At 43.2% G+C, this 27469-nt stretch overlaps 1 protein-coding gene across 34 annotated transcripts in view; it reads right to left on the bottom strand.

Annotated features, from left to right (window-relative positions):
* Positions 1–27469, bottom strand: part of COL13A1 (collagen type XIII alpha 1 chain) — a 171776-nt gene that overhangs the window by 112588 nt on the left and 31719 nt on the right. For 32 of the 34 annotated variants that reach the window (XM_065551905.1, XM_065551916.1, XM_065551930.1 and 29 more), the window contains exons 3-4: positions 5631–5683; positions 3051–3077 (exon numbers count right to left, since the gene is read on the bottom strand). In XM_065551905.1, the coding sequence (XP_065407977.1) occupies positions 3051–3077; positions 5631–5683 (80 nt within the window). The remainder of the gene's footprint in view (positions 1–3050; positions 3078–5630; positions 5684–27469) is intronic. The other 2 variants (XM_042856900.2, XM_042856899.2) reach the window with 1 other exon arrangement.

The following is a 27469-nucleotide window of genomic DNA, read 5'->3' as shown; positions in this document are numbered from 1 at the left end:
TACACTTCAATATGCACAAGATTTAAATGTAATGGAGTAAAAAGTATTTAGAGGTTTAACAACTCCATAGTTATAGACAAGTACCATTCCATAATCAATGGGCATTTCTTTCACATACGTGTTTTGATAAATCAAAAAGCCATATCTCTGCTGCAGCAGTTATACTTCAGGTGATTTACACAAGCAGTTTGATTAAATTTACATAGATGGTATGTGACTGCAAAGTAAAAGGAGACAATATCTATTCTATTTCATCCCATTCTGATTTTCATACTGCACCCATCAACATGCTATTAGAGAGAGAGAGAGAGAGATCAATCTATCTCTGTGTCTAGGTGCTGTACATTGTTTATTCAGAAAACAATGGAATTTCTCCATAAGGGACAGGAAATTCATTGCCTTGCTCTTTGATTTCTTGGCTTCTGCTTGGGAGCTTGCTGCTGAGTTTTCTTGTTCTTTAATTTGGACATTGCTTTCCTCTACAGCTGAGCTTGGCGACTTGTTATGAAGATGACAAGGGTCAAACTCTCATGATCTGTAGTGGAAGGGTGTTCCAGACTTTTGGATCTGTTGTTGAGAAATTCTTTCTGGCTGTGCTGTGACTGGTATCTGACCATATAATGACTGATACTGTGTAGGACAGACAGAGCTGTGTCTGATATTAGTCTGCACAGTGATTGGTACAGTACCTGATGTCAAATTGCCAAGTACCTCATCATGAAATGATGTATGAGTGCACTGTGTCTGGTATTTGACTACACAGTACTTAGGGTCTTCTAAACAATACTAGCAGGGGGGAAATGGTCCCAGTAGTATAGCAAATAAAGGCCAGATGTTTATGAGATAGAGTTGCTTATGATGTGAAGCCAGGAAATACACTCTGTTGTGGATAATACTTATGTCCTGCACTGTATGCTAGCATTGTATTCATAGCCCCACTGCCTGCCTGCCTGCCTGCTGTCTTTCTAAAGTGGCTATTGTTTTAGTATCCAAGCACCAAACAATAGTTATGAAGAAGGCTTGAGTGGTCTTAAAAGATGTTTTACTCTCTCCTTCCCTCAGGCAATGGGTGGATTTTTGTTTTTGTTTTGTGGAAGTCATTGCTGAGGAGACTTCATCCAAAGGTGGTACATGTTGGGATCAGAGTATGGTCAGGCTGTGGCTTGGTCTGATCTCCTCTGGCCAAGGGGTTCATATCTGTTGCTGAGAATGCTCTGCTCCCTGAGCCTGAAAGACTTATCCTGAGTCTCTCCAGTACAGGAGCCCAGCTGGCTTGGATAGTCTCTGACAGTAAGGCTACTCTGAAGTAATCTAACCCCGGATTGTAAGAGCCTTGTAAATTAGAGACAAACCATGAATTTGGGCCTTAGATGAAGGGGGAGCCAGCAGTTTCACACAGCACTTTGCATCAGCTTTTACTACTTGTGAGGAGGGACACTCTGCTCAGCAATTGCAGCCTTCATGTGACAATTACATTCAGCCCCAGGTAGCATGAATAGAATAATCTAACCTGAAGGCAATGAAAACATGGACTATGGTGGTCAAAACCTTGTCTAAAAAGAGAGGGAACAGCCTCCTGACCCACCAAAAATGTAACAAAGGAATTCCTTTCTACTGTGGCAATTAGTATGTCCACAAGTCGTGATGAGTCCACCACAGCCCAAGGATCTGCACTGCTTTGATGATAAGTGGCCTGCCCTCAGATGAGGTGAGATTAGAGTATTTTCTTCTTTCTGCTAATATTACTTCTGTGTCTCAATATTTGAGTTTGAGCGAACTACTTTTCATCCATCTATTGATTTCTCCCCTGGAGATGGCTCAGGCTGCCACAGTGGAGAAAATATATTGATCCTAGCATCTAAATTCCTTATCATGATTTATCTCAGAAACAGACCATTGCTAATACTTCATTTTCATTTGGATTAAAGTTAGTAATGGATTTACAACTCCCTGAGAAGTTGGCAGGCACCATGTTGATTTAATTTTAACCAGTGATAATGGGACTGTTCATGAAAACAAGCTTATGGGGGCAAAAAAACAAACTGTTGAGAAATTTAGGTTACAGATTGGCTTTTCTGTTTGAGGGGTGCTGAGAGGGGAGAGTGGAGCGATGGCCATCGAGAAGAGGTTCCCTTCTGCTTGCACTGGTAGGCAAAGGGGAGCTGGAGACTGGACAACACACCAAATCACTGTCTGTGCGCCCTTGGAAATGAGAAGCACATCTGGGCACAGTACCCAGGTTGCCTGCCTTACACTCAAAGTGCTAGGTCACCATTCTGCCTGGCCCCTGGTGTGGGGGGGAGGGAGGGCAAGAGGCCCCTGAGATCTCTTCCCTGCCCAGAACACCTGCAAAAGGTGACGCACGTAGCCCTCAGTGAAACTCAGAAGCCAGTTTGACAATGTAACAAAGTTTCCCCTTCACTAGGAATACATTAAGAAACAGGTGGAGTGACTGGCCATACACTGGCTCTACTGTGGCCATGAGAAGGGATGGCTTGGTGTCCATTTGGTGTCTGAATTTCACTTCTCCGTGGCCTGACCTCTAGATATCCCTCTCACCTCTACTTCCTGTATCATGGATTAAATGGATGCTTCCTGCATCCCCCAAGCTCCTCCAGAGTTAAAATAAACAATCCAAATCACTGCAATATCCATCCTGGTATCTGCTCGAAATGAACCTCCAGTCTTTCCTGGAAAGCCTGAAGAAGCTCAGATTCCTATCAGTGAGAGTACAATACAAATGTAGTTCTTAAATGGGGAAGGTGATTCATATTTGAAGGGTGATCTTAAAAGGCTACATGTTTCCCAAACACAAAAGGATCCTATAAAAAATGTGTTTCTTGGAACATTGTCCTGCCAAGGTCCTGTTCCTATCCTATTGGGATCCATATCTCATTTACAACGTGCTCTTCATCTAATTTAGTTCCACCACTGGAGACCACTACCACCTCCCAATTTACACAGCCTTGAGGCCTGCCTTTCAAACTACTGCCAGAGAGAGAAAGAGAGTGAACAAAAAGTAAATAACATGATAGAAAAAAGCTATTTACCGGAAGCCCTGGTCTTCCTGTAGGGCCCTGAAATAAAACAGAAAAGGCAACATTGGCACAAAAACTGGGGTAGGAGGTAGGGAAAGCACTGATTAAAAAGAAGAAATCCAGTATAAACAATGAGAAAACAGAATTGTTAAGTCATCAGAACATCTCTCATACTAACCCGAGCTGATTGTTCCATTTTCCCAACCCATCTTTAAAGCTTTATTTCTATTTGGTATGTGTCTTTCACAGAGATTCCCAAACTGGGGTCTGTGGGTAACTGGTAGCCCGTGGAGAGCTAGCTAGTCATATGCTTCTGAGTCTTCTCCTTGTTTCCATCTGATGAATATTAATTGTTCATGTACAGAATTTCTGGAGTTGCCATAGACATATAGTATAATCATGACTGGGAGGGAAGGTATCGAAGATGTGGTTCACACTATGAAAAAGTTTGAGAACCTCCAGATTAACTTTCTTTCTTTCTTTCCAATTACACATCTACAGGTTGCTGGCTTTCAAATTACCCTATCTACATCAAAATTGGTAGAGAAATGACAGAATCTGCCACTGGAAATTCAGAGTCTAGGACCATTCTAATTCAACGTGTAATTTTAAGTCCCTTCAGTTGATCTGACAGTATATGCCCAAGAACGAGTATAACTAGGGAGTGTTTTAATCTTTTCTGTTTCTCATTTTTTGGAATTCAGCCTTGCCAATCCTATCCACCACTGTCATGTATCAGAAACAGCCCTGCAAAAACATAGCCCCTCAGTTTGGCCCTAAATGGTACAAGATAAGAGCTGCTCCCATTTTGTTCAGCTCAGAAGTCTGAAACTTCACATTTACATGCTGTGAAATGTATAATAAACTGAGATTTTTGGTGTCTCAGCATTTCTGAGTTGTTGGCTGGACTAACATATGTGAAACCAGCAGCGTGGGAATCTGTTCCACACATCATAAACTAGTTCCCATCCATTTTAATCAGAAAAAACACTGGCGAAAACCTTCAGCATGTAAACACCAAGTGCTTTGCTTAAATATTTAACAGTGAAGTTATGCTTGTGATTTTTGAACTGCTAGCACTTGCAGTCCCTTAAAATCTCTCTCTTCTTAGTGAGAATAGGGTGTGATAAGCCTGAGAGCCCAGGAAATATTCCACTTTGGTTAATTAAATGCAGTCCGCCTAATTTCATCTTGTTATTTCAATTGGCTACAGTATTCTCACTTCCTGTCCTAAACAGTTGTTTATACAGACAGGTTCGAGGGTCAGAATAAGCTGGTATACAGTAGCACATTGTGTCATCGCTTCTCTGGTGGTCCCATTTGTTTTTGCAGGATTTAAGCTTTCATTAGAATATTAAGTTTCTAGCCCTTATTGTTGCAAAGAAAACCTGTGAACTGATGCAGTGCTGTCTTCCTCTGCCTATAGAGACTGCTTGAAAGTTTTGCATTTGAGGGTTTGCAGAATCAATATCTCAAAGGGAATGCAATCTGTTCTGTAGCAACTAGTTCTCCTTACAGGGCCGGCTCCAGGGTTTTTGCCGCCCCAAGCGGCGCAAAAAAAAAAAAAAAAGCCGCGATCGCGATCTGCGGCAGCAATTTGGCGGGAGGTCCTTCGCTCCGAGCGGGAGTGAGGGACCGTCTGCCGAATTGCCACCGAATAGCTGGACGTGCCGCCCCTCTCCGGAGTGGCCGCCCCAAGCACCTGCTTGGCAAGCTGGTGCCGGCCCTGTCTCCTTAAAATGTCCCCTGTAAATTGTTTTATAAGCCTTAATGCTTAAGTCATAACAGAAAATGCAATTTTTACACTTACAGACAAAAGATGACTACTGGATGTCTAACTGTCCAAGTCCCGTTGCAGAGATCCAGTATGATTATTATGTTATACATTAATATAAAACAAGTTCCTTTATAAGGTCCAAAATGCAATAGTTACTGTATTCCTTTGTATCAATTAATGTTTGTGGGGATATTCCTTCAGTCCTTACAAGGCTTTTTCTGATTCATACCCTTCAAGGTCTCTTAGCAGCAATAATGAGTAACTAGAAACATTCTGGCAGTAGTTGGGACATTTTTCTGAAGTCTAAGTTGTCTGAGTTGAGTTTTTGCGTTTGGCTAACATTTGGAAAGGAAGCTGTCTACACAATTTTTCTTCAAAACTGATAATTGCACATCTAGGCCCAAACATTCAGCACCACTGGCTGAGTGGCAGAGAACAAGTTGCACAGATATATTTGCATCCATTTTTTAAAAGTATGTTGAATTCAGCGTATGGCATCCTCTGCATGCAAATTGCACACTGTTATCCTCATTTTTGTACATGAAAATAGTTGGGAGTATTTCTAGCCCTTCATATTCACTGTTTCTACCCTGTGAGCTTTCTCAATCCCATGCTGTGAGATTTCAGAATTGTGCAGAGTTATATGGGTGTGTCTGTGAAATCCCACTAAGGATCTATGCACTATGACTGAATACAAAGGATATTTGGTGTTTGAGAGATTCTGGGAGATTTTAAAGGCAAACTTGGGTATAACATGGCATATGGAAGAAAATTGTTACTGCCAATTTCCCCTCAAGCCCTCTTCGCCCCATTACCATCAGGTGCACACTTCGCAAACGCACTGGAACTTTGGTACTTACAGGAGGCCCTGAAAGAAAAGAAGAAGGAAAATAAACAGGTATTAGTGCTGTTATATAATCCTGAAGACAAAGTTTAGATGACCACTCCTTACATTGCACTCACTCTCGTTCACTCTGTGGACTGGATTCTGATCTCACTTATTCTTGTTCTACACCCAGGTAACTCCATTGTTGTCAGTGAATTCATCCTGATTTACACCACTGAAAACAAGATCAGAATCAGACCCCAAATTTCTCTCCTTCTCTCTGTCTTCTGCCTGTCTGTTACTCATTTTCATTTCAGGTTAATTGAAATCACTTTGCTGCCAAGAGCAACGAATTTACAAATTTGTGAAATTTGATTTTTAAAACCTTTGAGGGTAAATATGATGAAATAAAATCAGGATGCTGCATCATTTACAGATAAGTTTAAAGACAGCTGAGTGTAGTGTGTCTGGTCAGTCTCTCTTCTGATCAGACAATCAATATCTCCTTTTACCATAATTAAATAAGTAATCCTTATATTTATTTTTGCTGATCACTTTAATCCAGGCTGTGGGTAAAATCCAGAAGTGATATGTTAGGTGGTGGGAGAGGGGCCTTACTTACACTAATTTATGCTCAATTAAACTCCCTGGAACCTCCTCACACTCTGCCAACATGTGAGGGAGGCTAAATTTGTTTAGCTTCCACAAGAAAAAGTTGTAAGAAGATATAAGAAGGGGTAAACCAAAGTAGCTGCCATTCTGCTTGGACGTATGCCTTCTGGGTCTTCATCATTTAGAATCCCTTGCACATGAATAGAAGGTTTAAGGGAGTCTGAGTGTTAGGTGTGTAATATATACCACCTTAGCCATCACTGTCTTCTGTTGTCAGTCTCTTCTAATTTCTTTTAAAGGAGGAATTTCTGATTTAATGCTCTCGTCTCCTCCAGACGGTCAAGTTTAAAATCAAAAGGTAAAGTGGAGGGACTCTACAGAAATGGCCTTCTCATGGTCCATTGGACATACAGTATATGGGTGACCTTACGTAGAGATGATCTCACTTGGGGAGAGAAGACAGAGAAGGGCCTGTGGTTTATTACAAATGTGCTCTAAAATAAAGCCTGTCAGACTTTCTCAGATTCCAGGTGCATATTTGTTGTGGGATGAATTCTGCCATTCGTTAATACACTAAGCTCCCACTGATGTCCTCAGGCATTGCACTCATAACCTACGGCAGAATTTGTCCCTATAAGTTTACACTATGGCTTGAATGCTGTCTCAGTCCTGTATTGCAGAGGCTTGGGTTTTATTTAGAAGCATGCTTGCCAAAATCATGCTATAGACTAACTCTCAAGCTTGTCCATACCATGTGTTTTTTTCTTTTATCATGGCTGCACCACAGTTGGCAGCTGCAAAGTATTGATGCTAATCATGACGAGCCTATGCCAGCTATTAGCTATTGAGCTGATCCTGCAGCCCTCACTCATGTTGCTTGTCCTTACTCGTGCAATTTATTCCAATGGGATGTCTCACCTAAGTAAGGTTTACAGCGTCTGCACCCTTTTTCAATCACAGGGACAAACCATCATATGGAAAGAACTTAAATCCATTTATTCACTGCCAAGTGCACCCCTTTTTAACGAGTTTTGTGCCTTTCTGGGCAACAGCCTGACCTTTTGGAATATGTTGCATTTGAGAAAATAATAATAAAATCCAACTGCCCAGCAAATGCCACCAAATAGCAACTGTCTTCAATCTAATCAAAAACAGACTCCAAGGAGAGACTGCTGAGCTGGAATTGATATGCAAACTAGATACAATCAACTCAGGATTGAATAAGGACTGGGAATGGCTGAGCCATTACAAACATTGAATCTATCTCCCCTTGTAAGTATTCTCACACTTCTTATCAAACTGTCTGTACTGGGCTATCTTGATTATCACTTCAAAAGTTTTTTTCTCTTACTTAATTGGCCTCTCAGAGTTGGTAAGACAACCCCCACCTGTTCATGCTCTCTGTATGTGTGTATATATATCTCCTCAATATATGTTTCACTCTATATGCATCTGAAGAAGTGGGCTGTAGTCCACGAAAGCTTATGCTCTAATAAATTTGTTAGTCTCTAAGGTGCCACAAGTACTCCTGTTCTTTTTGCGGATACAGACTAACACGGCTGCTACTCTGAAACCTGTCTTCAATCTAGAAATTGTACCTAATTTATGCTCCCCATTTCTGTTAAAAGCTTTAACCAATTTGTCCTTTTCAACACAAAAAATTAACAAAAAAATCCAGTCTCTCTCTCTCTCTCTCTCTCTCTCTCAAGTTTCCTTCTCAAGTCAGCCACTGGTATTTTGGAGATGTTTGTGGCCTAGTAGAATGTTGTCTATTTTTGTGAGGAAAATGGAGACAGACATCCACTGTGATGTCATCACTTGTTACCGTGACCATTTGTATTATATCACAGAATATTTTCGGCTGCCATTCAGCAACCTCATCTGCATCTCTTACTGAAATCATGGGCTGCTTGACACCTTGGCAGCTGATGTGATCAGATTGCAGTGAAGCATGCCAGACCTCTGTCAGCAGCAGCAGCAGCATGGTCTGCCGGTGCACTATATTTCACAACATACACTCTGCCCTGCTCCCTTGCTCCCTTCCTCTCCCACCCCCCTCTGCCACTGCTCCATCCCACCTTTCTTTTATCACAGCGCAGTGGGCCATGTAGATCTCATTGTCTGAGAAATATCTCTTCACTCATTCTGTCACATAATAGGGAATGCCCATTCAGAAACCGGCATGGTGACTATATGTCTAAGCAGATGTGACACCATATGCAGCCAGCTTACGTTGGTCGATCCTTTATTCTAACCTAGCTGTATTCAGCACAAGACTGGAGCAAGGGATCAAAAGTGGTTTTAAACCATATTTATTTCCCCCTGATTCCATCTGGCAGGGACCATTTCACAAGTTAGAGTAGGTTCAGACTCTTCTAACTGATACCTGGCTGCCTGCAGACAAGGGACTGGTCCAGCAGCAGCCAGGGACTGATGGGGCATAAGGATGCTGCAGCCACACCCTCTTTCCCTTGGACACACCCCAATGTCAGGGGAATTCTCACGGATGAGATCCTCTAGCTTTACAGCTGCTTTGTGTCGCCAGAGTGACATAAATCAGTGGAGTAGAGGACAGCTGAAGCCCATGCTAGTTCCTGGTGTAAGTTAAAGCAGCCTCAGGGCTGCTCTTACACACAGCTGTCTGTGGCCTTGAGGGGTCATTCTGGCAGTGGGGCTTGCTCGGGCATAGAGATGCCCTGGCCTTGCCCACTTCCCCTTGGCCAGGCCCCCTACATTGGAAAGGGAGAGTGGAGTAGGCGATAGTACACTGGCTGTATGCCACCCACGGATTCTATTATCCTAGGGTATCTCCATTAACCAGTTAAGCCTTCATTATGGCTGCTTTATGACACCAGATGCAGTGCAAAGCAGCCATAAGGAGGCTGAGGACTGGGCCCGGTGTATTTAGTCAGCAGTCCTAAGCTGCCTCCCATGCCTCATTTGTTGCTGAAAGCCCAAACTCCCCACACTTAACTTCCAAATTTTCCAGCTTCTCTCACAGTTATGTGTTGTCAGTACAAACATGTGTAGCATACCGAAAGTACACTGAACTGAATTTGAAGCTAAACACCACCAGATGCTACTGTGCTGACTGTATGATTCCTTTTCAATGGAATGGAACAAAACCTTCCACTTTTTAACTGGAATGAAGCTGCCACAGAAAGTCAAAGGGCCTTTCTTGACCACAATACACAAGGCCTTGACTACTCAGGCCTAATCCAGTCACTGTCCCACTGAGTGGTGGCAATTGGATGGGTCCAGCTCACCTTCAGATCACCCCAGGTCCATATTAACAGAGGCAAAACTATGGCAGAGTCCCTCTGGCTGTATGTAGAGAACTTCAAAATATCTGGCTTGCCATGCTTGCATTTCCCAATCTGACAAGCCATACTGCCCGCTGCTCTCTGACATGGGCAATAATTTGATGATGGTTGGTTGGTTAAGGAGGAGACACTTGTTTATTATTTATATGAATTGACCCACTGCCATTAACCTGGTGCTTCAACAGCCTTTGTTGATAAACCTTGTGCTGAGTGATTGCCCCTAGCACCAATTCTCACTCCCTCCACATTCAACACCATCTGACAAACAAAAAGGAAATGTGCTATGGTTGGTATTAACAAATATTTAACTTTTACACAGCAAGTTGTGTTGTAGATTATCTACACATCTGAGGAGAGATGGCAGACTGTGCACAACTGTCCAGAGGTACATGCTGGAAACAGCAAAAACAGGAAAAACTCTGACTAGAGGTGGGGAAGCAACCTCCTTCCCCTCTGTGGTTGAGATTTCAGGAGACAACCCTTTCATAATATAGCAAAATTGGGAATCCTGTGAAGTTCTCTACCTAACAATGGACACTTGGGGGATACGGGGCAGAAGGATACATAGTGGAGACAGACTCCCCTTTGGATTCGGACAGAGAGAAGACGGTGGGTGAAAACAGCCCACCTAATCAGAGACAGATGTGGCACTCTCCAAATCAGTGAAAGAGGGGAACTGTGGGGGTTAGACATGAGGAATGTTCTACCTAATGAGGTGGATGACCTTAAAAGGTGTAACCATAACTTTGGCAGCACACGGAGAAGATGTAAAAAACATCCATTCTCTGTTTTCTCTGCTGCACCCACATCCTTCCACATACCCCTGTTTTTCAGAAATGCTCCTGGCATGAGCGTGCTCAACCAAAATAACTTTCAAACTGCCCTTTAACCTCCTTTCCAAAGAACAGCAGCTGAGAGTGTCAAAGCAGACAAAGCTGACGCTTACAACAACCAGAAAAAGAAAGCTGTGGGTAAAGAAAGAGCTAGGCTATAATAGCTCCTGCATTGCAATAGCTACCGTGTTTGTCTCTTTAGTCCCAAATTACTCTGCTCATAGATATAGATTTCCACCCTGCCAAGCGCTACTGCTGCTGCTGGAAGCCAAAGAGTGGGAAATCTAGTCTTTAGTATTGAAACCAAACATTGAACTTAAATAACAATTGGAAACACGAAAGAAACAGACAATGGGCCCAATCCTGCAAACTAAGATATGAGTAATTCTACATAAGTGCGCAGCCCCATTAAATTCCTCATGTGAGTAAAGTTACTCAAGTGGATTTTGAGGATCAGGACTTATATTTGTAACCACCCTCATGCCAAATAAACCCCTTAGAATTTAAAACAGTCCAGTAGACATAAGGGAGGTAAAATCCTCCTGACTTGTATAATGGTTTATTACAAGCACCAGAGACCTTCCTGTTGGAGGGAACACAATAGCAAGGAAAGGGTAATGAACGAATTACAGCTATCAAATACATTGGATACCTTTTTCTTTTACTATATGCTAATTTCCATATTTTATTTCTGTCTCTGTTCCCCTGGGAGCTAATCTATCCTCCAGGAAGATGTTTCCTTAATACTTTGGTTTCTTTTCTTTTGAAAAGCCTTTGTAAGCTGCCAATATGCAGAACTGAAGAGTCCATGTACATAAAACTTTGACTAAATACCAGTAAATATCTGGGGCTTAATCTGACAAGTTTCTTTCATCGGGTTCCCAAATTTTCCTGCAAAATTCTGTGGATATTGCTTGTGAAAGGGAACATTTGGATTCATTTTTTGCGGTTTCCTCTCAGTGGGGAAAGTGGAATACACAATACAACTGTCAATGTTTTCTGTGTTTTCCATATTTTTTAGACATTCTTGTAAAAGAAAAGTGCCCAGAAACTGGGCTAACTGATAAGATGGAGTAGCTGACAGCAGGCTCACCCGTTAGCATTGGATGTGGCTCTGTAGATGCCTGTGGAGTACTTGTTCATCTTCAAAAAATGTTCTTGTCTAAACTCCAGTAAATAGAATTGGTGACCTTAGATTATCTCAGTTTTTCCACACTAGATGTCTCGCACCCAACATGATTACCTCATGGGAGAAATTAAGATCAGTTAAAAAAATTGTTTGACTCTTGAACTTTGGTGATCTATGATAGCCATGTCAAATTTAATTCCCCTCCCCTGTGATCATCAGACCATGGTGAATGAATGAATGCATCAATTTTCAGGATTGTAGCTCAAAGGGGCACTTCAGATGTAAAATCCATTAAAAGAGACTGATGACCTTATGGTGACCTTTGATCAAGGTTCAAATTTGGGATTTCTCTCCTTGTACTCAAGTGCCCCTAATGAACAAGTATATCAAGACTCTAGCTCAATGGGAACATGGAAATTAAGTCAGTCAGTCAGTTAATCACTCCATTATAAGCATCTGTATTATATTAGATGTCAGAACTGGAGATGAGTCAAAACCATAAACTTCATTCAGAACCCCTTGGCATTTTTGTGGGGCTGGTCCAATTCACATTCATGAATCCCAGGTGAGCTCTGTGAGTTTGGCCGCTGGTTTTATCCAAAACTGGAAGGAAAACCGGTTCTGGTTTGGATGATGCTGAAATCTTGGAAAAAAAAACATTTGTGTGAGATTTGGTTTCCGAATAGCGGAAATCTCACAAGATCAGTTGTTCTCTTTAGATTTCCAGTATCTAGAGCCAAAAATCTCATAAAATCAACTTGCAAAATTTTGGCACCATCCATTTGAACCTGCAGCCTCGCCTTAAATCTAATGTGGATCCAGATCCAGATGCCATCTCACCTCTACACAGTACAATCTTTCTGTCATAGAGAAACCAGATTGTATTAGGAGATGTTACACAATAAGCCAGTAAAAACAGTGGAATATTCATCTACAATTAACCAATGAATCTCCAAACTATGCAATGTTTTAAAACCATGGGCAAATTTACAAACATCAGTCCAGATAACTAAACTTTATACTGGAATACCAGACTCCCCTTCTTTCTGAGTAAGATGAGATCACCTGACCTTGTTTGCACTGCATTAAGTTAATAGCTCAGCCAATGGGATAGATACATTTAGTATTTCTCCCTATTAGTACATCACATTTCAACAAACCATGGAATAATCTTTTATTGTATGTGCTTATTATTTATGTAATGTTGCAACTGTAACAACAAAAACGTAAAAAAATAATAATTAAATATCCCTGCACTTCCAGACCAATTGAGACTTGACATTGGGATGTCATGGAATGATCTTGCAGTTCCACTGAACGAAAATATAAGCCTTTGTCTGCTCCAAGAGATAAACTCAGCAATGCTGTTATATCCTGAACAACATAGTAAATCCAGTGATGCCTGCGGCTCTTTGCTGATTAGTATGTGCACCACAAACAGATCAAAGGCAGGAGACATAGCTGAGGTCCATCCTCTTTATACTCCCTCTATAAAATTAATAGTCACAGAGAGGGAGCATCATCGTCATATATAAATAAACTCAAACTAGTGAGCTGAACATTCCTGTAAGAATACACTAAGCCTGCAATAACTTTACACGTAGAGGCCTTCTGGGGCTGGGCTTTGAAAGCAGGACCTCTTAGTATCAGCACAAAGAAAGCTAGAGTCCTCAGATGCAGCAGACTTTTGTAATACTGTGTTCTTCCACCACTGGAGAAAGAGGGGATAATAGTGCCTATGGGAGCCATGCAACCCAGGATTATCTATTGTGATTCCCTGTAGAGCTTTACTATAGCAAAACAGTAATTCAGCAGAGGGTATAGAGGCACCTACTGAAGATATATGAAAATGAGACGTTTCCCAGTCCTTTTATTTAAGTGCTTGCAGCACATGCCGAGAATGAAAAGCAAATGGACACGACATGCTAGGTCATCTAATGTCACTGTCCCTCCCCTGAGTATCATCCCTCTTTTCTGAACAGGGACACATCCCCGCTTCTCTTCTGGATGTGCAGGTGAATGAGCCCTTGATGGTGTGGCTGATGTGGTCCCACAAAGCACCCAGAGATCAAGCTGAGATGATGCAAGCTGCTGCTGCTGCAATTGATACTAAGGTTCAGGACTTCGTGCACATAAATCTGTTTTGCCCTTTTCCATGTCTGTCTTTTACCTCCCTTCCCCACTAAGCCCTCACTCACCCTGGTCCATAGACGTTTATCATTTCAAGTTGCATAGTCATGGATATATATATTTTTTTTGGTAGCATCTTTCTTACTGGTGCCATGTTATAGGTTGAGAATTATGTTTATAAGAAATCGTCAATGAGGTAGGAAAAACGTAGACTAAGAACAAACAAAGAAGCCTGTCTCTAAGCCACATGAAAGCTATACTGGGTACATAGGCCACTTTCAGATAAACACCTGGGGCCTGACCCAGCAGGGACATGGAAGGGAATGCACTGAGCAGCAGCAGACGACAGCAAGCAGGTCGAGGTGCTGATATGGTTCAATACCTCACAGCCTGTTGATCCACACTGTGCACTCAGGGTTTACTCCTGGGACTGAGCAGGAGTAGTGAAATACCCCCAAAATGTCTGCCACCGACCTCATTAGTGCTCAATGGGTTGTGTTTAGGAATGCATCACTTGGCCAGCCTGCCCACCCGTGGCCACATCCCTTTATGCTCTCTGTCATGTGTGCAGGGTCTAGAGAGTGGGGCTGGGCACTCTGAAGAAGGCTTTCTGCTCTGTGGAGGAGTGCTGCTGCAAGAGTGAGCTAATCACAAGCCCTGAACTAACTGTCACCCACCACTCTGCTCTATGTAGGTTTTTGGATCAAGCCCTTGGAAAGATTCTCTTCTTAATACTCGTTGTCATGCTGAAAACTTGGGGTAGAGGCTGGCTCATTGGTCTGGCCATAGTGAAACATGCTACCATCTCCAGTGCTGCCATTCTCTGCTAGGTTCTAGAAATACTGTGGAGCCATCTCCCTCATGCCTCCACATTGTCACCAGCGTATTCGTTGGCTAGAAGGCTGTCACGAAGATATCGGGCTCTGAGGGTGTGGAAGGAGGAGGAGGGTTAAACACAGTCAGTGTTCTGACATGGACAAAAGTTTGGAAGCTTTGTTTTCTTCCCCATTGATGTTTTTGAACTGTATGCCATAGGGACAATTTCTATCCAGCCATTCTTTTATCTAGATGTGAAGAAGCCAGTTGCACTATTTATGATGCATAAGACTTACCCAAATCAGTTGAAAGCATAAGGGCAAGAGTCTGCAAAAACCATTTTGTGCTGGGAGGAACTGTTGACAATAATATACATTAACAGAAAAACCAGTGTGCTTCACTACATTTTCTGAGGAGGACAGCATGACCTACAGGTTCAAAGTAAGAATTGCCACCTTTAACACATTGTCTAGCAGAGCAAACACCATGCGCCACTTTGCCACATCGCAAAAGCCCAATACTGATGCAATGCGGCATTACCACAATGTGATGTTTTGGAATGTAACAATGGGAAATCTGGGCAATCCTGTAACACTTGTCATGGGTAGTAAATCTACAGTATGTTCTCACAGGTATTTTAGGTTTCTGCAGTCCTGGTGAAACTGAGGCACTAGCTCAGAAGAAAAGATTAGATTTACTCCTTGATGGACCATATCTCACTGGGCCTGGATTCCTGAGGAGCAAAGCCAACAGTAAACTGCACAAAACTCTCTCAGAATTGAAACTCTCAAACCAGTGTAGGTGCAAATGAAGCCAATCATTTTTTCCATCTCATATTTTCACAGTAGGCTATTTGTGTGAGCCAGAGAAGGTGCTTCAGAAGACAAATTAAATTCAGTCCCTATAGACAAATAGCAAACGAGGAAGAAATCCATGACTAGCAGGAGGTGGGAGGTGAAGGTGAGAGATCACTCAAACAGACAATCACACGTTCATAACAATTAAACCCAGTTAGAATGAAGTACAAAGAGCTCCCTGACGAGGACCGCCTGCTGCTGGGACAGTTGGTCAGTTTGACCGCGTGCTTGATTGCTTGCTTGTTTGTTTGAAAAGTGTGAATTGGGAGTGCTTTGTTCCAGGTGGGCCTTGAGTGGGCCTGACTGGTATATAAGGGCAGTCAGCAGCGAACCAGCTGAGCGGCTAACAGCAGAGGCTAACAGCGGGAGTTTGCCTGGGAGTTCACTTGGGGAGAGCTCACTGAGGCTTACATCTGCAGGTTTCCCTGAGTAGTTCCTGCAACAGTCGAGGAAGCTCCTAAGAGGACGGTGATATGGAAGGTGAGCGATCAGCTGTTGTAACCTGCACAGGTTGTGCCATGTTTGTCTTTCTTCCACAGGACAGAAGCGACTTTGTCTGTACAAAGTGCAAGCTGGTCTCCATATTGGAAGAGAAGGTTCGAGGCCTGGAGAAACGAGTATCGACTCTGCGTTGCATAAGGGAAAATGAAGATTTCCTGGACAGACGTCAGGAGATGCTTCTATGGCCACAATGTTCTGAAGATTCAGAGCAGGCGCAGCAGGGACAGAAGGATTGTGAAGAGGTTTGGCAGCATGTGACCTCCAGAAGGAGAAAGAGGAGTGTCCATGCACCAGCAATGGAGATACAGGTGAGCAATCGTTTCCATGTTCTCTCTACAGGTACTAATGCGGAGAGTGGACTAGATGACCCATCTGAGGGAAGGGAGCAGAAGGAGACTCCACCAATTGGAAGGCAAAAGATGCACTGTCCTAGGGATGGGGGTTCCACGACCACCACTCCCAAGAGGAGGAGGAGGGTGGTGGTGGTCGGAGACTCCCTCCTCAGGGGGACTGAGTCATCTATCTGCCGCCCCGACCGGGAAAACCGAGAGGTCTGCTGCTTGCCAGGAGCTAGGATACACGATGTGACGGAGAGACTGCCGAGACTCATCAAGCCCTCGGATCGCTACCCCTTCCTGCTTCTCCACGTGGGCACCAATGATACTGCCAAGAATGACCTTGAGCGGATCACTGCAGACTACGTGGCTCTGGGAAGAAGGATAAAGGAGTTTGAGGCGCAAGTGGTGTTCTCGTCCATCCTCCCTGTGCAAGGAAAAGGCCGGGGTAGAGACCGTCGAATCGTGGAAGTCAACGAATGGCTACGCAGGTGGTGTCGGAGAGAAGGCTTTGGATTCTTTGACCATGGGATGGTGTTCCAAGAAGGAGGAGTGCTAGGCAGAGACAGGCTCCACCTAACGAAGAGAGGGAAGAGCATCTTCGCCAGCAGGCTAGCTAACCTAGTGAGGAGGGCTTTAAACTAGGTTCACCAGGGGAAGGATACCAAAGCCCTGAGGTAAGTGGGGAAATGGGATCCTGGGAGGAAGCACAAGCAGGAGAGCGCAAGGGGGGAGGACTCCTGTCTCATGCTGAGAAAGAGGGACGATCGATGAGTTATCTCAAGTGCCTATACACAAATGCAAGAAGCCTGGGAAACAAGCAGGGAGAACTGGAAGTCCTGGCACAGTCAGGGAACTATGATGTGATTGGAATAACAGAGACTTGGTGGGATAACTCACATGACTGGAGTACTGTCATGGATGGATATAAACTGTTCAGGAAGGACAGGCAGGGCAGAAAAGGTGGGGGAGTTGCGTTGTATGTAAGAGAGGAGTATGACTGCTCAGAGCTCCGGTATGAAACTGCAGAAAAACCTGAGAGTCTCTGGATAAAGTTGAGAAGTGTGAGCAACAAGGGTGATGTCGTGGTTGGAGTCTGCTATAGACCACCAGACCAGGGGGATGAGGTGGACGAGGCTTTCTTCTGGCAACTAGCAGAAGTTGCTAGATTGCAGGCCCTGGTTCTCATGGGAGACTTTAATCACCCTGATATATGCTGGGAGAGCAATACAGCGGTGCACAGACAATCCAGGAAATTTTTGGAAAGTGTAGGGGACAATTTCCTGGTGCAAGTGCTGGAGGAACCAACTAGGGGCAGAGCTTTTCTTGACCTGCTACTCACAAACAGGGAAGAATTAGTAGGGGAAGCAAAAGTGGATGGGAACCTGGGAGGCAGTGACCATGAGATGGTCGAGTTCAGGATCCTGACACAAGGAAGAAAGGAGAGCAGCAGAATACGGACCCTGGACTTCAGAAAAGCAGACTTTGACTCCCTCAGGGAACAGATGGGCAGGATCCCCTGGGAGAATAACATGAAGGGCAAAGGGGTCCAGGAGAGCTGGCTGTATTTTAAAGAATCCTTATTGAGGTTGCAGGAACAAACCATCCCGATGTGTAGAAAGAATAGTAAATATGGCAGGCGACCAGCTTGGCTAAACAGTGAAATCCTTGCTGATCTTAAATGCAAAAAAGAAGCTTACAAGAAGTGGAAGATTGGACAAATGACCAGGGAGGAGTATAAAAATATTGCTCAGGCGTGCAGGAGTGAAATCAGGAAGGCCAAATCACACTTGGAGTTGCAGTTAGCAAGAGATGTTAAGAGTAACAAGAAGGGTTTCTACAGGTATGTTAGCAAGAAGAAGAAAATCAAGGAAAGTGTGGGAGGAAACCTAGTGACCGAGGATGTGGAAAAAGCTAATGTACTCAATGATTTTTTTGCCTCTGTCTTCACGCACAAGATTGCTGCACTGGGCAGTACAGCATGGGGAGAAGGTGACCAGCCCTCTGTGGAGAAAGAAGTGGTTCGGGACTATTTAGAAAAACTGGACGTGCACAAGTCCATGGGGCCGGATGCGCTGCATCCGAGGGTGCTAAAGGAGTTGGCGGGTGAGATTGCAGAGCAATTAGCCATTATTTTTGAAAACTCATGGCGATCGGGGGAGGTCCCAGATGACTGGAAAAAGGCTAATGTAGTGCCCATCATTAAAAAAGGGAAGAAGGAGGATCCGGGGAACTACAGGCCAGTCAGCCTCACCTCAGTCCCTGGAAAAATCATGGAGCAGGTCCTCAAGGAATCAATTATGAAACATTTAGAGGAGAGGAAAGTGATCAGGAACAGTCAGCATGGATTCACGAAGGGGAAGTCGTGGCTGACTAACCTAATTGCCTTCTATGATGAGATAACTGGCTCTGTGGATGAGGGGAAAGCAGTGGATGTGTTATTCCTTGACTTTAGCAAAGCTTTTGATACGGTCTCCCACAGTATTCTTGCCGCCAAGTTAAAGAAGTATGGGCTGGATGAATGGACTGTAAGGTGGATAGAAAGCTGGCTAGATCGTCGGGCTCAACGGGTAGTGATCAATGGCTCCATGTCTAGTTGGCAGCCGGTTTCAAGCGGAGTGCCCCAAGGGTCGGTCCTGGGGCCGGTTTTGTTTAATATCTTTATTAATGATCTGGAGGATGGTGTGGACTGCACTCTCAGCAAGTTTGCAGATGACACTAAACTAGGAGGCGTGGTAGATACACTAGAGGGTAGGGATCGGATACAGAGGGACCTAGACAAATTAGAGGATTGGGCCGAAAAAAACCTGATGAGGTTCAACAAGGACAAGTGCAGAGTCCTGCACTTAGGACGGAAGAATCCCATGCACTGCTACAGACTAGGGACCGAATGGCTAGGTAGCAGTTCTGCAGAAAAGGACCTAGGGGTCACAGTGGACGAGAAGCTGGATATGAGTCAACAGTGTGCTCTTGTTGCCAAGAAGGCTAATGGCATTTTGGGCTGTATAAGTAGGGGCATTGCCAGCAGATCGAGGAACGTGATCGTTCCCCTTTATTCGACATTGGTGAGGCCTCATCTGGAATACTCTGTCCAGTTTTGGTCCCCACACTACAAGAAGGATGTGGAAAAATTGGAAAGAGTCCAGTGGAGGGCAACAAAAATGATTAGGGGTCTGGAGCACATGACTTATGAGGAGAGGCTGAGGGAACTGGGATTGTTTAGTCTCCAGAAGAGAAGAATGAGGGGGGATTTGATAGCAGCCTTCAACTACCTGAAGGGGGGTTCCAAAGAGGATGGAGCTCGGCTGTTCTCAGTGGTGGCAGATGACAGAACAAGGAGCAATGGTCTCAAATTGCAGTGGGGGAGGTCCAGGTTGGAGATCAGGAAAAACTATTTCACTAGGAGGGTGGTGAAACACTGGAATGCGTTACCTAGGGAGGTGGTGGAGTCTCCTTCCTTGGAGGTTTTTAAGGCCCGGCTTGACAAAGCCCTGGCTGGGATGATTTAGCTGGGAATTGGTCCTGCTTTGAGCAGGGGCTTGGACTAGATGACCTCTTGAGGTCCCTTCCAACTCTGATATTCTATGATTCTATGATTCTAAGCTTGTGCCTCTGTCTCTTCATAGCAGGGGCCCTATAGTTATTACCTCCCTGAGTTCCTTTCTTTTGAGTTGAATCCCCTTGTTTGCTTTTATTGATTTTCACTTTAAATGGATGTTTTGCTTGTACTGTATTTGAATGTCACTTTATTATGGTGTATGAGGCCTGAGTGACTTGGTGTGTGGTGCTGAGGGGCACTTCCTTGTTGCCAGCAGCCCTCCATGCTGCTCCAGGCAGTGACAGGACTGCTTTGGAAGCACCTCTTCTATTCAGCACTTTTGCTGCAAGGTGCTGTAGAAATGTAAGTTATTGCCATTGCTGTTATCCAGCGGCAGTGCTTGCAGCGTGGGGAACGGGGGGTGATTAGAACAAACATTTCAGGGGCGGATCAGGGGAATGATGCAGCAATTCCCAACAAAGATGAGACTGCAAATCGCTTTTTAAAATAATGAACTTTGAAAAAACAGAGTCATTATAGGTAGCCTATGGTCTTCTAAGGCACATGTGACATGTCAATTACCTCACCTGCCTCTACTCTTCCCAACAGCCTTAATTCTTACACAGATAGAAGCTGCCCTCAGAGGAGCTTTCTCTCTCTCTCTATTTGTATATGTGGTGGTGACATCCATGTGATGAACTGCAGAAACCTGCTATAAATGTTCTGATTTTGTACAGCACAATGCACATTTATGGTGCTATATGATGATAATTTAAAAAATATTGAATTCCTCATAAACCTTTGACGGCTTCCCCTGCTCTGTGCTCACTAATCTGTCTCCACTGGGACCACTCCTAACATTCCAAATTTCTCAGCATCTTCAAATGCCTTTTTAAAAATGAAACAGACAAACGGCACTGTATTCTCCTCTCCCCCCAAAAAGATAAAGTGTCCCCCCCAAAATTACAGCGTCAGGACAGGCAGTATTCAACTCTGTCCCAGTGAATGCTCAAAGGTCCAATATGTTGTGATGCATCAGGGTTAGAAACAAGAGCTTTATATCATTAGGAAGAGGAAACCCTAATTTTATAACAGGATATGCCAGTACCGCACTTCTTTCTAGCCTGGAAGGCCCCAAATCCCAAGATATCAGCTCTTAAAAACTTGGCATTATTACAGTGAATTCCAATGGTCTGAAATATTCTACTGGTACCAAAAATATTCCCTGTCTTTAGAAATGGAAAGTTTGTCAGAATTGTGTTTAAACAGTCTTTTAAACCAGTGGAACCTTTTAAGGGTCCCCACTGATGTATGGAGAAGAAGCAATTTTTAAAGGTGTCTAAAATGTTATCCCTTATAGTTTTTCTCTCCCACTGAGGTCTGGATAGCTGGACTAAGGCAGACTAGCCTTAGTTAACATAAAAAAGAGGGGGAGGGGAATACATTTTTAAAACTTTCTCAAATGTTTTTGTACTACGTTTTTTCTGTAATTGACGTGGCATACCCAGAATACATGACTGTGATGGGTAGCATAAAGTCTTTATAGTCACTCTTTTGGATTAACCTTCATGAGCTCTTCAAAAAGATGAGAGCAGTAAATGTGTAATGACATCCCTGTGAGGAAATCCAGTCATTTCACAGACCCAGAAGGCAGCCTTAGCAAGTTAGAGACATACAATTACTTCCTGACATTCAGGTCTATGTTAATTGATAACAAGATAGCGGTGTCAAGGCAATTAGTTATGAAATGCTGATTAAAATGTCAGCAGCCCAAAGCTGACCTTGCTCAGTATGGCAGGTGGCTGCTTGTGTGCTGCTTTGCAGTAGTTTAGATTAGAGCTGGGCTCAGTCTGCAGAATTCAGATCCAAATCTGGATTTCAAACACTCCAGAATTTGAGGTTGTTTTGTATCCAGGTGGATTTGGCCTATGTTAAAGATAGTGGCCATTTGCAGAATCCAGTTTGGAATGTAGGTCCAAATTTAGATCAGCTCTTTGCAGGTGCTCCAACTGGTGGAGTCGTTTTGGTCCACTCCTTGTTTCAGGTGGTCCCTTGAATAGGCTTCGCTGTTATTATAACACTGGGTGCTCCTATGCTCATTTCAGGGCTGGTTCATTCATACAGTTTCACCATATTGCAATTTCCACTGCTACTTATATAACAGAATCACAGCACAAAGCAGTCATCTGCCTACATAGTCAAACTCCCCGCACCTTCAGCAGGGGACAAACTCTGAGCAGAGACTCAGGGGCTCCATCTAGTATAGGAGAATGTGTATTTGGGGGGTGGTGGGAGGAGGTCACCAAATAAATCAGTATTGCATTGTTCTCTTTCTGATCATGAAAGATGCAGCCTTCTCCCGAGATACACATACTCATTTACACTTCCATTCCCCCTCTGACATGGCTGAACCGTCTGTGTTACAGAATACGAGACACTTAGAACTGAGTTATGTTTGTTTTTGCACAAGCAAAACCTGTAGTCCCGCTTCGTGTACCATAACTGTTCCATGTGTTTAAAGAAAGGCCCAAAACATATCCCTTGTTAGGTATTAACTGAATAAGTGGCACAGCGTGAGGTCTAGCACCAGAATGTCATCACACCTTGCACTTGGCTTATAGACCATTGACTTAAATCTCCATTGACATTTTCTGGCATATAAAGCTCTCCTCTACCTTGCTGCCATCTCTATCTAAATCCCTGCCTTTTTCCTGAGTTTAGTCAGGTGCATTCAGCTTATGGGCACTTGAAATAGCAAACCAAAACCCAGACTCAAGCTGGCAGGAGAAAGCAGTGCTTTAAGTTTGGATCAGACAGGGGCTAAATGTGCTGGTGACAGGCTTGTTCCTGCCTAGACTGGTAGATGATTCACTACAAAAAAGATTTAAGGTGCAGGCATAAATGGCTTGTTTTTATAAATGAATAGAATTGCAACCTGAACATAACATCTTATCAAAGTTCTTACAGGATATCCAACATGTGAACTAGGAATGGTTAATTATAAGAGTCAGCGACTTAGAATTTGTACTCATTAAGGCTCAAAGGAGTTAGACAGTCAATCATATTGAATTTCAGAGGGAGTTGGGCACCTAACTCCCATAGGCCTCTTTGAAAATCCCAGCCTAAATCCCTTTGTCTCCCCTATGCTGTCCCTAACATAAAAAACAAGTTGCTGTTCAAACAAGACATCGGTCCAAGGAACAGATCCTGTGAAGAATATTGGGTAGTATCTATTAAGCTTCACACTGTAGTTTATCTAACATAACATATTCTGCTCCAGGAGTTTAAATGATGCTCATTCAAAATTCTGGAACTGCATCTGGCCATTTACTTAGAAAATCCATGAAATTCTTCTTCTGGGGAGCTAGATATTATCCTTAGCCTCCAGCCATGCACTGCACAACTCCATAGAATCAGTAACAAACTACAGGAAACTTGGCTAACACACACACAAGTAAATCATGTCCAGGTGAACTAAAAAAAAAAAAATTGTACTTGTCTATGGCTGCAAGTTATGATATCTCTCTCTTGTAGGGCAGTTGTCCAGGTGCAGTAGATAGTTGGAGACTACTGTAGTTAATAATTATATAAAAACGTCTGATGATATGTCCAACTTTCTAAATTTACAACTTTCTAGTGACCTTTTGCTCACATGCCAAGTTACATAAATTCATTCCTGCTTTTCTGTCTTCCATTATCTTAATTACCAATGTGCAACTCTTTGAATATTTACTTTCACACATTAATTTTTAGCCACTTTCTTTTCTAATTCTTGTTGCTTTCTTATCTCACTTTTTAATCTATACGCTACCTTCTTTTCATCCTTCCCAATATATTTTGCATTTTATTTTTCTAACCACAGATCCTGTCACCTAAGCTGGGAGGAGCAAATGAGAGTTGTGTATCCCTGGTCTTTCCTCTCACATCACTGGGTACTTGAGTTGTCTCCCAAACACTGTCTCACATCCCTTGTGGATATTAAAATGTATGGGATGGTCTTTCCTTTAACTGAGCTCATGTCTGGCCACCAGACAGAGCAGAGCTGAAATTGCAGCTCTCTTGTCAATTTTCTTGTGAGGACACCTGTGATGGCGCTTCTGTTTGGTCACTGTATCTTCAGAACCGGCAAGGCCACATTCAGGCATAGACACTATAGGCCTTTGCCTAAGGCCCCAGCTCCTGGAATCACATGATGAAATTAGAATCTTAGCTTTCATTTTCAAACGGCAGGTTTCTAGTCCTCATCGGATGTAAAGAAAGCTTGAAAATGGGACCCTGGGAGCTACCTCTCAGGGCAGAAGTACTGCCTGGTCTCCCACAGTCATTACACTTGCTGTGGTTTCTAGGAACCTTCCTTGACCCATGCACACTCCTTCTATGGAGTCGCCTGCTCATCTGAAGTTTATTACCTTCCATTCGTTTATTGGCCATATGCCTCAGTTTCTTGAAGAAACTTTAGGGTGCCTGTATAACAAATTTGATTAAAAGATTAAGTGCACAATATTGATTAATTATTCTAAACCTAAATCATTCATCAATAAGTTTTGAATCTCTGGGTTCCATTGTCCTGCTATACATACTTTGGCTAGCCATTGGTGCACCTGTGTAAGCCCTTTATCCAAGAGAAACTGGCCTATGCATATGGTAACAAACCCTGGAAGTGACTGATTGGAAAAGAGGAATTTGTAGTTTTCTTTACCTAGATCAAATTGTGGATATTCATTGAACACTCTGCTTGAACACTGCAGCTCCCACACCAGACTCACCAGGTGTTGCATTTTACAGAGAGAGTACGAATGCTATAGGAAACTGAAAGGCAAAACCAAAATTAAAAGAACAGCCATTTCTGCATTTAACTTGGCCTTGGAAACACCAGTGTTTCCTCCTAGTCTCAGTCACACTGTTGCATCTTTGAACAAATCCATGGTATTAGCCAAGCTCCATTAAAGTCTTCATGATTTATCCATTTTCTTAATAGCCAGGAAGCTGGGCAAATCTATAAAGGCCTTGGCTTTGTGTTAGGCCAAAGGGTGTTTCTTAAGTCCCAAGAGGTTCTTTGTTAATCTAAGAAATAAGGGAGAGCAACGAAGATGTAAGAGGGTGGGATGTTTCTTTCTTTTTTCTTTTCTTTTTCTTTTTTTGCGGTTGGGGAAAATTTAGGAGAAAATCAACACAGAGAGCTACTCTCCTCATTTCATACACAGCAAAACAAACGGGGAAGAGTTCCCAAAGGAGGAGAGGGACATTAAGGTTAAAAGGAAACTTCCCCCAAGTCATGAGGAAAAAAATAAGTGTAAATCTCAGAAATCCCTCCAACAAACACACAATAAAAGGATGCCATGAATATTTTCCATAATGCCATACTTCCAAGACCCACGGCTTTTACAAATGAGAGCAGTAACAAATAGAGACAAAGGGGGTGTCTCTCCAAGAAAAGTAGAGTGCTCTGTCAGAATACAGTGCGATATATCTATGGAGGGATTTACAATAGCTTGGGAAGGAGATGGGGGAGACATATTAGCTTTTAGCTCAGAGTCTCTTTTGTAAAGATTCCAGGCTTAGGTCTATAGGGATGGAAAATGTATTAAATGTGTCAAATGCACAAGTATGTGTGTGCACTTCTCCGAAAAGAAAGCAATTGCCTGTAGTGGGAGGGAAAGGAGAGCTCCTTGGAGGAAGTGATAATCCAGCACTCAGACAAACTTTTAAAAAACAAAATTACACCGTATACTGAGCATGGACATTCAGCAGGCCAAATGACATATTACATGGCGTTAGGTGGTAAGCCCCCGGGTGCAAAGGTTGTTCCTAACTCTCTGCCTCGTGCAGCACTGGGCACATGCTCAATAAATATAAGAATCAGTACAAATAAAAATAATAATAATGAAATAATAAATCAGGGAAGAGATTTTCAGATGATGCCTTGCACAAGATGGCAGTCACTTAGTGATGCTCCCCACGTGAGGGCACTGAAAGTGTCCTGTATGCTCTTTTTTTAATGTTCTAATGTCGCAGTAGCAGAACCTGAACCTGTGGGAAGAACTGGTCCAACTGATGATGCCAGCAGAAGATAGAAACAGAATCTAATAAGTGCAGGGGTTGGGGTGGGGGCGGGGGGGAAAGGTTACAGGTTTGAAAGGCAGCATGCTCGTGAGTCAGTCACTCATCCTGCATTCCTCAGGGAGCAGGTAATTGCAGCAGTAGCTAACATTAGACTCCATTGGGATTTCCATTTCCTTTAGGATTCATATATAAATTCCAAGACACTATATTTTCTTCAAGTTAAAGAAAGTGAAAAAATCCTTAAAGACATGGGGGCTCTGTTGGACACAGCACTCCCTCACTAGCTGAAACCCAGGCTGGGAATGCTGGTAGCAAGGGTGGTCTAGTGGGTAAGGCACTGCAGTGGCTTCAAGAGACCTGGATTTACTTCTTGGCTCAGCCACAGACTTTCTCTGTAACCTTGGGCAAGTCCCTTAATCTAATCAGTTCCCCATTTGTACAGGTGCGGTTAGTATTTCCCTTCCTCACTGGTGTGCTGTGATGAAAAATCCATTATTGCGTGTGGAGTGCTAAGCTATTATGGTGATGAGGGCCATAAAAAAAAATTAGAGAGACAGAGTAAGTCATTATCTCTTTTTAAAGTAGGAAGAAGATGGGAGGAGTGTAAGCGTCAGGAGCCTTTTATGGGAGGAGGGGAGACTGACTCTGGCATACATTCTCCCCCTTAGCAATTATCACAATTCCCATACAAATATGCAAGACTGCCCTTGGCACAGAGAAATGTGTCTGCGGGAGAATTCCTGCCTGGTGACAGATTCACAGAGGTGTATTCTGTAATCACTGGTGAGTGTGTGCAGTGCTACAGTGAATCTTGGTTTTAGAGGAAGTACCAGGGAGGATAAAGGTGAAGAGAGAAAAGAGGTAGGAGAGAAGATGTCCAGAGGAAATCAGTACACTTTTATATTATGTTGGTTGAGAACCCTACCTGTCTGCCAGTGCTGATCCAATATCACAAGACTATTACAAGTATTACATAGCACTTTGCATGTTCAAAGCACTCTACAAACACTTAGGTGTCTGAAGCTAGGCACCAAGAATCAGTGGCCATATTTGAAAAATGTTGCATAATCCTGACAATTCCTATATGAGGTCAGTATTATTATCTCTAGGGAACAGAATTTGTGTATTTCACACAAGGCCACACTGTGAGGAAGCAGCAGAGTTGAGATTAGAACTCAGCACTTCCTGTCTTTCAATATTGGGTTTATTTCCCTAGATCACAAGAAACTATGCACCAGCATCAACAAAACTACTGAAAAGGTGAGTCTATAACACAGAAATAAATGCTTAAAACAAGAATAACCTTGTCCCCCTACATCTCTGCTCCGAGTTTCCTCCCACTCTTCGTACTCTTCCCAGTCCTTTCACCTAACATCTTCTTAATGCTAATTCAGTGCCCACACATGCAGTATTGCTATCTGATCATGGTCTGCACCAACCACTACAAGCCCTGCATGCTCCCACTCCTGTTAGGGAAGCTCTTGTGGAGGGACACTATTTGCTGGCCATGTTGTGGTACCAAAGCTTGGCGTGCCAACTGCAGGAGCAGCCACAAAGGAGATGGAAGTGAGGTGGAAAAGTAGAACTGGTCCAAAAAACCATTAATTATTTTTTTTTATTTAAAATACCTTTTTGACCACAAGGAAATTTTCTTTTGAAAATTTCCATTTTTGTCTAAAATTTTCAGGTTT

The sequence above is a fragment of the Chrysemys picta genome, chromosome 7 (assembly GCF_011386835.1).
Source record: "Chrysemys picta bellii isolate R12L10 chromosome 7, ASM1138683v2, whole genome shotgun sequence".
NCBI lineage: Eukaryota > Metazoa > Chordata > Testudines > Emydidae > Chrysemys > Chrysemys picta.
This window is presented reverse-complemented; position numbering and strand designations above follow the sequence as displayed.